The sequence below is a fragment of the Acanthopagrus latus genome, chromosome 5 (assembly GCF_904848185.1).
Source record: "Acanthopagrus latus isolate v.2019 chromosome 5, fAcaLat1.1, whole genome shotgun sequence".
Lineage (NCBI taxonomy): Eukaryota > Metazoa > Chordata > Actinopteri > Spariformes > Sparidae > Acanthopagrus > Acanthopagrus latus.
This window is the reverse complement of record NC_051043.1, coordinates 11,675,874-11,688,430: the sequence shown is the minus strand read 5'-3', so window position 1 is coordinate 11,688,430 and position 12,557 is coordinate 11,675,874. Positions and strand designations below refer to the sequence as shown.

At 47.0% G+C, this 12,557-nt stretch overlaps 1 protein-coding gene across 1 annotated transcript; it reads right to left on the bottom strand.

Annotated features, from left to right (window-relative positions):
• Positions 1–1,235: 1,235 nt before the first annotated feature.
• On the bottom strand, positions 1,236–4,691 carry znf703 (zinc finger protein 703). The gene is made up of 2 exons (XM_037099571.1): positions 3,808–4,691; positions 1,236–3,246 (listed from the first exon to the last, which is right to left on the bottom strand). Exons 1-2 carry the CDS (start codon positions 4,072–4,074, stop codon positions 1,741–1,743), a joined length of 1,773 nt encoding a protein of 590 aa, XP_036955466.1. The 5' UTR covers positions 4,075–4,691; the 3' UTR covers positions 1,236–1,740.
• Positions 4,692–12,557: the final 7,866 nt, after the last annotated feature.

Genomic DNA, 12,557 nt, shown 5'->3' with positions numbered 1-12,557 from the left:
GGTCCTGTCAAGTGACACCTGTGCTCGCCTTTCCCCTGTCTGGAGTGCTAATGAACCGCGAGAGTAGAGGAGTCTGGGAGTCGGGGTCAATAGCCGCCTCGGAGACTACAGCCTCTTCGCTCTCCACCACCTACACCCTGTCAGCCAAATAGAGTGGAGACACAGAGACATTATCAGGGCCCAAACACTCTAATGGCAGCAGTGCGGCTTTAAGATAGACCGACTCCTTCCCTTCGAATTACAATCTAACAGCTCCGAGTCGAGAACGCTGACTTCACTTAAACCACAGCGCAGCAGAGAGCAGAGGGGAAAATGGCTCCTCACATCAGGGCCGAGGCCTCCATGTTTGTGGTTCCTGTAAGAGAGCCCGCACTCCTCAGGGGAGGTGTCAGGACTTTGATGAATATTTCTCTATTAACCGCCTCCCATTGTCAGCTCTGGCCTTTGTGTTGCAGGCCAATCCGTCAGAGCGTGAGGAGATCCTGGGTCGACACTTCCCTCGGGTCATTATTGAAGTCCCAGTGACCCAGCGGCCACTCCGCACCGCCATCCACTCTGCTGAGGAAGCTGTTTTCAGGCCTCACAAACACGAATCAGCAATTAAAAGCTGCACTCACAACAACAAAAGCAATGTGGGTGATTGAGAGAGATGGAGGGATGGAAGTCCTCAGAGGCTAGCTAACAGAGCTAATGTGACCTGGGCTGCCCTCTTTGGGACAACCCTGTCAGCTGATATGAGCCATGAATTATTACTCATGGCCACATATAGCATGGCTGTAACAGCCCTAATGATGGCTAGATCTAGATGAGTGCAGTGCAGCAGTCTGGCGAGATTTACTCCATCCTCTTTAGACAAAACGCTACCTCATGGCACTAAATATAGTAATCAGTAAGGAAAAAACAAGTTAAAATACATTTGTGTATCATTTATTTAATAAAATAAGACCTCTTGCTGTTTGTTGTATGGCACAGCCATCATTAATTGTTTTTATTTATGTCATCTTTTCTCGTCTTTGTACCATTTGCGTCAGTGACCCCAAGTAAGCTTGAAAAAATATTACATCTTTGCATATTTACAAATAAAAATAATGGCATTGGCGTTCAAGATCATTCTCGTGGACATGCAATTCTCCAGAGTCTGAATAAGATGAAGAAAAGAAAAGAAAAAAACAACAGCAAAGAGGAAAAGGAGATAAAAAGAGGTTCCCAGAATAAAGCTGCACAGTCCATCTTCATCATGGTGCAAGATTTTTATTTTTAGAGTGTATGATAGGCATAATGGTACTATACTTAAATCATTCTTTTTTCAGTTAGAATACTTCAGAACAATTTATTTGGACAGCAAAATGTTCCCCCCAGAGTTGAATACCAAGCGCTTGAGTGAAAAATAAATACAGACTTTCAGTTCTGGGAGACAGATATAGAGAAAAACAAAGCAAAAACCAAAATCAAGACGGTTGTAATAATCCCACAATTCCATCATTTTCAAGGTCTGTGTCCCACTGTCTTTAATCGCCAAAGTCTGTTGGTTCTGTTCTGCAGACCATCCATCGCAGGATCTTTTGCCTTGGTGAGCCAGTCACAATCCTGAGGCTAACAGGTGGTATTCCTGGCAGGCAGGCCATCAGGCGTGATGCCCTGCACTGGTGATGACCCCAAACTCAAGAATCCATCTTCAGGGCCGCTCTGGAGAGTCCAAGCTGGTGCCTGCAGTGTGTGGGCATCAACACTATTCTGATATCACTGGTAGCCAAGGGCCGAGGCTGAGCCCAGTCTCTGACTGTAGAGGGCGTAGGGTGAGTAATAGGCAGAGGAGGCAGGGAGGGACGGCATGGGAAGTCCAGGGGCTCCGGCAAGGTGGGATTTGCTGTAGGGGTGGTAGCGAGCCAGGCTCAAGCCAGGAGAGCCCCTGAGGGAGAAGGAACTGGGCATGGTACCTGGGCTGCTATGTGGCGGCAGGTGGAGGTGGCAGGAAGCTGTCGATGAAACTGATGAAGGGTAGGCTGACAACAGCTTACTGTCCACCATCCCAGGCAGGGCTGTGTGTGTGCGCAAGTGGGCTAGTAGCTCCTCTGATGTGGCAAAACGCTTGTCACATGGACCTCCGACAGACACCCAGTTACAGGCATGAGGAAGGGGTTCGTTGGGGAGCATGAAACCGTAGGTGTAGAGAGGGTGAGACAGGGAAGGGGTGGTGCTGGAGGACAAGGAGCTGGGGTGTAGGGAGTGGAGGTGGTGGGAGGGGTAAACCAGGGGGAAACCAGACTTGAGGCTGGAGGGATCGTGGACACAGGTGGAGCAGTTACTTCCTCCTAGGTGGGGTGCGTTGGGGTAAGTCAGACAGTACGGGTCCCGACATAAGCCCTGCATCAGGGATGGAGGTGAAGCTCCAGTGAGCGGGCTGGAGCTGGGGTGTTTCCCTGGAAGTCCTAACCCCAAACTAGACTTTGTGTGATCCAAGCCGTGAACAAACTGGGAGGGGTAGCCAGCGTAGGCCCCCACGATGGAGCCGTGGTAGCCCATGGTAGCAGGGGGCAAGGGGAAGACAGAGTGTCCTGGTTTGAAAGGGGAAACGGGGGCAATGTGCCCAGAGCCCAAGCCAGGCTGCGAGGAGGCCTGCAGGTCGGCCTTGCTCTCTGGCCGGGGGCTGCTGGCAGAGCTGGCATTACTGGAGTTGGCGCTGGCCCGTACGTGGCTGGAGTTGGCTAACTGAGCCCCATCCATCCCTGACTTAGCTGCATCTGAGTCTTTTTTGCCAGCGCTGTTGTTGTTGTTACTGTCCGAGCTGGCCTGCTCTGAGCTCCCAGGTTTGTTGTCCATGTGCAGGGCCTGGGAGTGTGGCGGGGGCTGCGTGGAGGGGGAATGGCTTTGTCTGTGGGGCTGGCTCTGAGTGTGCAGGGGAGGAGAGCTGGAGCTGGGCGACTGGGAACGGGGAGGAAAGGACGGACATGAGGCAGTGCCACTGTTGGAGCTTCCATTTGGCACTCTGAAAGCTGCTTTATCTGAAGGCCCCTTTGTCACTTGAACATCCTTACGGCAGTCGCCCGGTGACTTGGAGTAAGGCTTGAAGCTAGACTTGTCCTCCAGGGAGTGGTGCTGCTCTCCAGATTTGGAAGATCGGCTGGACGATTCCTTGTCTCCCCCGGAGGAGAGGGAAGCTAGCTTAGAGGAGGAGGGAGGGTCTGGTTTGCCAATTTGAGAGCAGGTCTGGGCGAGCAGAGCCAACGGACTCTTCTTGGCATCCAGCTGAAAAGGAGAAAAGAGAGAAAAAGTTAATAAAGTGTTTAATTGATTTGATTTGAGCATCAAGACACCACCATCCACTCTGTGACAATTTATATAATCTATAACATTAAAATAATATAAAATAATATATTATGTTTGTTATGATATATTTGACTGGCCAAACAGTGCGCTAAAAGTATTGTTTTTAAAACAGAGCAAGATCCACACCGGCCCTGCGTTTATATTCTGCATGAACACCGGGGGAGGAGTTGAAGCAAAGTTCAAAAAGAAAGGAAGAAGCAAAATTTTTAATATATATTTTATATTAAAATATATGAAGGTGTGTATGAAATATTAAACAGTATATTATTCGCAGTGATCGCACCTTCTTTTTTCTGGTGTTTTATGAACTTGCCAAGAAATCGCTGTGCGTAAAATGGCGCATCTGCTGGCATATTTGTCAGAATTACACTCACAGCACACGTCGTGTACTTACAATTAAACGGATTAATATCAGGAAGAAAAACTCCATCAGGTGACACCAACAGATCTGTGAGGAAATGTCACTTCTTGTTTACTTACTTCAATGCTGACTGGCGCGGACGTGAGGGGCTGGAGATACTCCGGGTGCAGCAAGTGGCCGCTGTGCGCCGTCAACATCTTTATGATCCGGATGGGAAGCCTTTTAGCCTGGCGCGACGGATCCGTGGGAGAAGAACTGGACGTGGGTGTGAAAACGGACGCTTTTCCCGCTCCTGTGCGGTGTGGATCACCGCTGGCGTCGGCGGCGCTGCGCTCCCGGGACTGGCTGCGTAAAAGCGGTTCAGGTCCACCGGGGGGATCTCTCATCTGGATCGGGGCTCGAAATGGCACGGCGGCATTTAACGAGTGGTCGCAGGGTTGAAACTCATTTACCAGCACGGTTCATGATGATAAATTCAACGGAAGAGAGTGCGGTAATCCAGAAGGACATGTGCGCAGTGGCGCGTCCACCGTGTCGGACCCGAGCTGTGTTTAAAGAGGAACAAACCGCCCGAATGTCATCTTACAATTATTCCTAAATAATCCTTCATCCAGTGCTGGAAAAAGAGCAAAAAAACAAACAAACACCACAAGTAGTCACTGCTCATCAGAGTGCGGGGCAAGTGGAAGGAAAATCCCCGCAGAGCTCAGTGTGTGTGACAGTCCTCCGGTGTGTGTGTATGTGTGCGTTTCTCTCCCTCTGCTGCAGCCTCACAGTACCTCACCTCTTCCACATACTAACGACGCGAGGGGAGGGATTTCAAAGCAGCGAGCCGCCGTCCAATCACAAGTGTCCGCATTCATAACAAGGGCGGGGCGATGTGAGGGGGCGGGCTTTGAGTTCTAGCCTCACCCTCAGAGCCGGGCTGTAATGTATGGGTGGAAATGTGTGTCAGTGACCCCCAAAAGCCACATGAAAAGCACACATACAGGAAATAAGTAGTGTGTCAGATCTGTGCGACAAACCATGGACATCCATGGAACACTGAGTGGGAAGGAGTACAATTAATAACCTCCAGTCTGCGAACACTTCTGGTATTTTAATTGCTTTATTTTATAATAGCAACCAAACTGCAGCAGCTGCTGGGCATAATTCAATTTTTCCAAGATCAAAACAAATTTGCATGATTCAATTTTCATGCATTTTGCTGTGAAAGTGAATGACATCTTTAGTTTCCGCAGTGACAGGCACTTCCTTTAAAAATGCTCCACGGTCAGGAGCTCAATTCTTTAAGCGATCCAGACGCATCGAGGACTTTTTTTTTTCCTCCAGCTTGTATGTACGCAGAAAACAGAGCAAACAAAAAAAAAAACGTTTTGGTTACCGCTCAGTAACTTAATTCCATTTCCCATCAAGAACAACAGGCTGTGCTTTATGGGGATTTCCATCCCGGCCGGAACGCACTTCAACTAATCAGACAACTTGGCCCGAGCTCCCGCTTCATAATCCAACATATGACAACACTGCTGTATTTGGTCTGTTTAAAGTGGTGTCATGGATCATTGATTAGTGGCTGAAGAACACCAGAACAAGCCTTTCTTCTGAGGTTTAATAGGTAAACTTGTTTGACATTTCACAACACAGGCTGGCCTTATCAAACTGCACCGCCATCGGCCCGCTCCTTGATTATAATGGCTGATAGGAGAGGCAGTGTGAGGAGGATGAAGTCACTTGAGCCTCACTCAACGGCGTCACTGTTTGACCTGTCATCATTAGGCTTAGTCGTCACTCATCACCTACACACTGCCACTCACGCTTCAATGGCCCGCGCAGATCCGAGAGCATGTGAACGCAGACGTGCACGCCGCCGGGCTAAGTGCGGTACAGTCTCCTTTTGAATCCGTCTGTTTGTTTAAAACTGTCTGTCAGCACTTTGGTGCCGAGACACGTAAACAGGTGACGTGGAACAGCCGCTTTCTCACTGCCAGGTTTAAAGGTAACGCTGGGAGCTTAAAGGGGGGATTTCAAACGTCTCCTCGCGACGCAGACTGCTAGTTAAGTCGTGAGGTTTCCGATTGTGCTCTCGTTTATCACACAGTCATCCACTTGTTAAAAAGGGTGAGTGGGTAAGTCGCTGCAGTGTGGGTGGGGTTGCATAAGGAAGGGGGGGCGTTTTAAAAGGAGACCAAAGAGGAGGGCACTGGGAAAAGCCAGACAAAGGCAGCGAGAGAAAGAAACAAGGGAGGGCTCAAACAACAGGGAGCAACTCCTTTCATGTGTCCCCTTGATGTAGGCTGGTAACAGCTGTTTTGGCGTGTTGATGACTGATGGCTGTTTCCTGTTGTGGATATTTTAAGGGGACAGCTTTCCAGTTAAAGAGGGCTCTCAGCATGTCCAGGGCCCGCTGGCCCTCGGGCCATTTCCATGCCTCACCGTGGCTGTATGAAAGCGTTGGGTTTGGCTGGAACAGCAGCCAAACAAAACCCCCAGGATGAGGCTGATAGAGGCTGAGGAGGAGCGAGGAGGAGCGGACCCCACATGCCCCTGTGATCCTGTGATTTATAGAGCCACTGAGGCCTGTAATGGACGCCATAGCTCCGTGGCGGGGCCTAATTCATCCCCGTGTTGAAAAGCCGCTGTTCTCCTGACTCCAGAGTAAATATATAATGCTGACATTAGGCAGCTGAATTCTTCAAACCTGGCCCGCGCAAACCCTCATCTGCTCGTTTATCTTTCTGCTCTGTGTTTGGAAGTGCTGAGGCGTTTTGTGGCGCACACTGGGATTAGCCTTATGTAGATGCTCTGTGTGATTGTTTAATGAGGGGCTGACATTGATGTGAGCTCATAAGAGTCTTGTTTCTTTTCTCTTTTCAAGGTTTTTTACTTCTACAGGCCCTCGCTGGTGTCAGCCAGACTCTGACAAGGTCTGGCTGCGTGTCGTACTGTACAAAGAGAAGGAGAGAGAAATGATAAAAGCGCCAGAGAGGCAAAGGAGGGAAAACGAGTGTAAATAACTCCTATTTAATTATCTGTGACTGACTTATGGGGTGTGTGGAATGGGAATAGAGGCCTGAGGCTGGGGCTCTGCTCTACCCCTAGTGTTTTCTCCAGCAGTAATAAAACCAGGGAAAAAAAAGTGGATTAAGACAGTTTCATGGGGTGTAGCAGACATGGCATTTAGACCCAAACACTTAAAAAGAGCCTCGCAGGCAACATTCCAGCCAGGACAGAATGTTGAAACAAGGATTTCCTTGAGCTGAAAGGTCCACAAACAATATCTACACAGTGTACTTAATGTATTCACACTTCCTCGTTTATCTTTCTGCGGTTGCCTCTCCCTCTGTCTTTGACATACACATACTAATCCTTTCACAGACGAATGTGCGTGAGCTCAAAGGGAAAATGTGCACACAAACACAAACAGACAGGCCACACTGTGCGTGATACCATCTGAAGAGCGTGTGTTTTTGTAGTTCTTATACAGTATCATCTATCTGACTGCCTACATGGTGTATGTGTTTGTGTGTGTGTGTGTGTGTGTGTGTGTGTGTCAGAGTCAGAGCTGCGGTTGACAACCTTATCTCTCCAGTTTAGGGGGGAGATTGTCTCCCTTGTCAGCTCCTCACGTCTTGCAAGCTAACGCTCTTATCCACTCTGCCTACCTGTCGTCTATCTGTCTGCATTATAATCACACCGGGATAATAGGCTTCCCTCTGTGTTCGCAGATTGGCACTTTTATTTCCGAATCCTACACGGTGCAGGGTTCTGCCTTGTCGTACTCGCTACACCTGAAATGCATTCGCAGACAGGCACGTAGGCTGCACACCGCCCACACCCGCACAACCTCAAGTCCTCTCACCACACTCGGAAACAAAAGCCGCTATTGTCCTCCACACGGAGAAGTTATCAAGAGCACGGAGTGGAGGAGGAGGAGGAGGAGGAGGAGGAGGAGGAGGAGACGAGGGGAGAAGTGGAGGGAGAACGGGCCTGCACTTCCAGACAGCGTCTGCCTCAAATCAGATCGTCCTACATTGTTGTGTGAAATTTTAGATGACATCAAAAGATGTTTTTTCCATCGGCCTGAGGACGGAGGGGGGTCATTTTGATAGAAGCACAATCAAGGTATTCACAGGCTGGACCCGTGACAGGTCTGGTAAAAAAGAACAACAACAGGCCATGCAAAGAAAATCTTCCCAGCACATTCCTCACGCTTGTTAAAGTCAATGCTGCTTCCTCCTCTCATGGTCAGAGTCACCGCCTCTGTGTCTTCATCATCCAACCTTTGTTGAGGGGGAGCCTGCTGAGAACACACATTCTGTCCCCGTCTTTCTTTGGAGCCACTCCTGTTTTGTTGTAACGTCAAAACCACAACGCATTTTCTCATCAGAAAAATTGTTTTGAAAAAGAAAGTTGCTCAATCAAAGCCCCACCGCCTGTGTTTTTTTGTTTTTTTTTTAAGAAAGACTCTTACTGGCATTCATGACATGATAAACAGCAGAAGTCATCTGAGGTTGCAGTAGCCACAAAGTTCCTGCCAAACACAACCTGGGTTTATGATGAGGGGCGGAACGGGCGGGGCTCTGCGAAGCATGTCAATCATCACAGCCTGCAGTGAGGCAGAGTCATGTCAGCTGCCACGACTTTGACGTGACAAGGGATGGCATCGCTCAATTAAAAGCCTATCAATGTGTAAGTAAATCAGTGTCTTTCAAGCTTGACAGATCAAACAAACGGTTATTGAAGTGGCCCGCCCATGTCATTAATCTCTCCGCATGTGTTGCCAACCTTAGGTCACCGCAAGAGCAGAAAAACCTGCAGGAGTGAGAGTATTAAATACAGGGAATATGACAAAGTCAATAAGAACTTTTAAGACCCAGTGGAGAACAACACATGTAGTGGCTTTTTTAAACCATCCTGCTTTATTGAACTAAACTCAACATGGTAAAATAGGAGTTAGGGCTTTTATGAATTCTCCTCACATAGAAAAAAAAAAAAACAGGTTTGAGAACAGGCAGTAATGGAAAACGCATTCCAGACACATACCTCATGTGGCCAAAATATTTGTCTCAACTGGGTCCTTGTGGTGACAAAGCACCGCGCTTGTCCCTGGCAGTAATTCACCGGCTCAGATGAATACATGAAAGTGAAGCACTGCCATATATCACGCGTCCACCCCCCCAATGTGCTCCGTGTGAGCCTCGCAAAGTCACATGCAGCCGTTTGTTATGCGACCGCGCATTCTCATTTCGAACTCTGCGTTGAGGGCTACGGGCCAAGCTGACATTTATGAAATATTTCCCTTGCTGACCTTAGCTACTGCCTCAGCTGGGGAGATTAATCCTCTGTCGGCAGACACTGGGAGCAGACTGCAACAGCAGCACACACATTCACAATACTTGTGGTGACTACAAAACATAGCAGCAGCAACAACAACTCTGTTCTGGTAGGAATAATTACAGCCTCTGTTGATTTATCTCAGCGTTGCTTGATAGTGTGCCAGTTACCGGGGTGGTGGGAAGATAGTTAGCATGCGTCGAAGATTCATCATGCAGCAAATATTGCGCACACATCCGAATGAGAAAGACATGCAGACAGCATGGGAGGACAGCAGCAACGAAGGAATAACGAAGAATTAGGAAAAGATGTTGCACTCTAAACATGGTCTCATGCGATCTTATTATTCAGTGTTTACCGATTTTTCTGTTACGATAAGTAGGATAGCAAAGAAGAAGCTGCAAAGACTTCAGATGAAGTCCTTCCAAACAACAGAATATCAAATTCAAACACCAATGAACCCACTGCTGCAAAGACGGCAGCGCGGCCTGGCTTCTGCTCCATGAAAAAACAGCTTGTAAGAATCCCAAGTTGACTAAGAAATCACTCATCTCAGTGCTACGAAAAGGCAAGAGTTACAAACCCAGTTGTACTTATAAGCAGACAGGTTTTCTTACTCGCCAATCTTGTAGAAAGAATGCCAGTTTCGAACCCTATCAAGTCTCAGACATACCATCAGGCAACAGACTTTGACACAACAACGGAATGCTCTGCATCGAGCGAATGCCCGTTTGATCACTTTTGTTTAGCTGAGAACAATGCCTCTTCCTGTTTTAGTTTTGCAATGACAGTAGTAGAGCCCTTATTTCGAGGAAAAAAAAATCCAGCCTGGTGGCAGGCCAGATAACGTGGTGAAAGGGAGGTCTGTAAGGAACCAGTTAACGTGGATGGTTTAATTTTTACTGTCATCTCACCGCAAATTGCAATTGATATTTTCCTCTTCACAAATTCTGACAAAAACAAATCATGTGTCCAGTATCCAAAAGCTCGTCAGATTTAATAGTCATCCTCAGAGTTACAAGTCCAAGTTAAAAAAATAAAATCTGTTTGTTCGATCTCAAACCCGAGCAGGTTACATTCTGTCGGTCATGTGAAAGAGAAGAACAAAAAGAAACGCTGACAAGCATCTGGAAACTGCAGACTGTTTATTTTTAACTGCGAAACTAAAATGTACATGTAGGCAGAAAATTTCATTTTATAAATCAAATCAAATTATTTTGGCCTGTTTACTTCCATATATCTGGACCGTAACCCAGAGAGAGGAGAGTGTCAGGGGTTGGACCCTCGCTGGCCGTCAGGCTGCTGTGCTTCTTCCTCCTCCTGTATGTTGCTGCAGTCTCTGTTCAGCTCTGTCCTGTCTTAATGCGCAGCAGCAGATGACTTGGCCAAGTTTGGTCTTTTATAAAAGGTTATTTAGTTGCCAGGAGAGAGAGCAAGCTGCTCTTGCAGTTCCTGCCAGAAGGCTGCACTACCGGTATATCGTAAATTACTCAAGACAGCGTACAAGAAGGGGGACTGGGGGTGTCAGGGTGAGGAGGGGAGGGAAGATGGGAGAGGAAGGGGTGAAAGAGTAAGTGCAGTTTTCTTTTTGGTCCATGGTGATGAATGAGCTTCTGAACAAGGCAGAAAATACATCATATCACCTTTAATGGGTACACATTTCTGCAGCCATAACTCAGTGTTTAAAAATAGGGAGGGGAGGGTGAAATACGACATCATATATTCCTCCCAACGACACTTTTACGAGCCCTCCCCGCAGTATAAAGGCATTGATTGCTATTTCAAAGCTCTATGTTAGAGTCAGTGCTGAGTACCTCCAGCTGCCAGCGACGAGGAAAGACACAGAAACTCCTTTAACACATGGAGCCCAAACTGTCGACTGGTTCTGTTGAGTAAAGTCAGGGTTTCTGCGGTTCACACAGAGGTTTTCTATATGGAAAAACTCTGGCATGAGTCTTTTTATCACAAAATATGAGTGTTTCAGAGAGATGAGGTGTTTTTTCGCTTCACCATGGGTGGTCACAAAGTAGGAGATCGGTGATAAGTTTGGGAAAAGAACTTTGTGAACTCTCACAGAGGCTGTCTAAATGATGAATTGGAGCACTTTTCATCCCATCTGTTACTGTTTGTTAGTTACAGGACCGTTGTGACAATGGTTAGTGAGTGACAGACAGTATTAGTATTAGATGGCTGATTTCTGATATGAATAGTATACATGGGGCAATTGATGGGGATGTTACAGAAGGATTACATGTAATGTAATAACCCCACTATCAAAGATACTAGAAGACACATCTTTTCTCTCTTCTTAATGGCAGATATGCCTGAACAGAAATGTAAGCAAGTTTTAGTTTGAACCCTTCAGGTTCCTTTCGCAAAATATGCATATTAGTGAAGAAAACAGACTGACGAAACAAACTTATTTTAAGTCAGACAAGATCTAACACACCATCTGCCATTCTGACTGTAACAATCTAGCAGCTCTGTCAAGCTGTACTTTAGCACAGCAGTACTTTGACATGCTAGCATGCTGTTTGGTAGGTGTAATGTTTATAGCCCAGTCGCCAGAATAAAATCTTGGCATTTGACCGTGTCATAGGCTACGTTCTGTATTGACATTTCCACAAAACGCGTAATTTCATGTTCATGCTACATGTTTTTCACCTGACTTTCACATCAGGAGGTGGAGGGGACTGCGGCGGAGACCAAAGTGGTTGATCCACACTTGCTGTCCCTTGAGCTATGTTGCTACCGTAACTAAAAACTGCTTTTTAGTGATGTTTAGGCCTTGTCCACACTAATATGCCCTATTTGTCCACACAACCTTCGTTTTGCCAGAGTAGTAGGTGGCGAAAGAGTCTATGTCACCAATATGTCAAACACCAGAGAAGTAAGCATGAACGCCCTCAACAGTAGTGACTTACAAACGTAAACAGTAGTAGCTAATCATGCATTTTGTTCACAATTATTTGACACCTTTTTGCTTACCTTTCATTTAACACCTGTTTAATGGTGAGGTGGAGTGAACTGATGAGTTTTCAAAAATCTCTGTTTTTTGTCACCTTACAATGTAATTCTCATGTGGACGAGAGGCCAAAACGTATGGCTACGTAAATGTTCCTTTTGCAAAATATCCGTATAAGTGTGTGCAAGGTTTTGTTAAACACAATAATTACCAAACCAGTCAGGCAACATGCGGGTTGAACATTTCTGTGAAAGACAGCGAAATAAAACTTTCACTGTCACTTATCTACTGACGGAGTGTGAGAGAACAGGATGGAGACACGGTCAGAGGGAGAGACTGCTGACTGGACTTATGGCTTTGGCAAATTTGAGGTTCCTTTCATTGAGCGGTTCCCAGCTGTAAATTTCCAGTGTTTGTGCGAGCTGCTATTAAAACCAATCCATGGCCTGGCCAAGGTTGTTCATTTCAGCGGGCCTGCAGGGAGGGATTCTTCTCCTGACAGATTGCCTGTCCTTTCAATACAGCGAAAGATGACAGACAGGAGAAAATTAAAGTGTATACATGTGTATA

What these genes read in the sequence shown, in the direction of transcription:
- znf703 (XM_037099571.1), bottom strand. Translation starts at nt 4,074, where the DNA reads ATGAGAGATCCCCCCGGTGGACCTGAACCGCTTTTACGCAGCCAGTCC. An exon ending in CCGCGCCAGTCAGCATTGAA is followed by an intron (nt 3,247 to 3,807) that starts GTAAGTAAACAA and finishes TCTCCTTTTCAG; the next exon opens with CTGGATGCCAAGAAGAGTCC.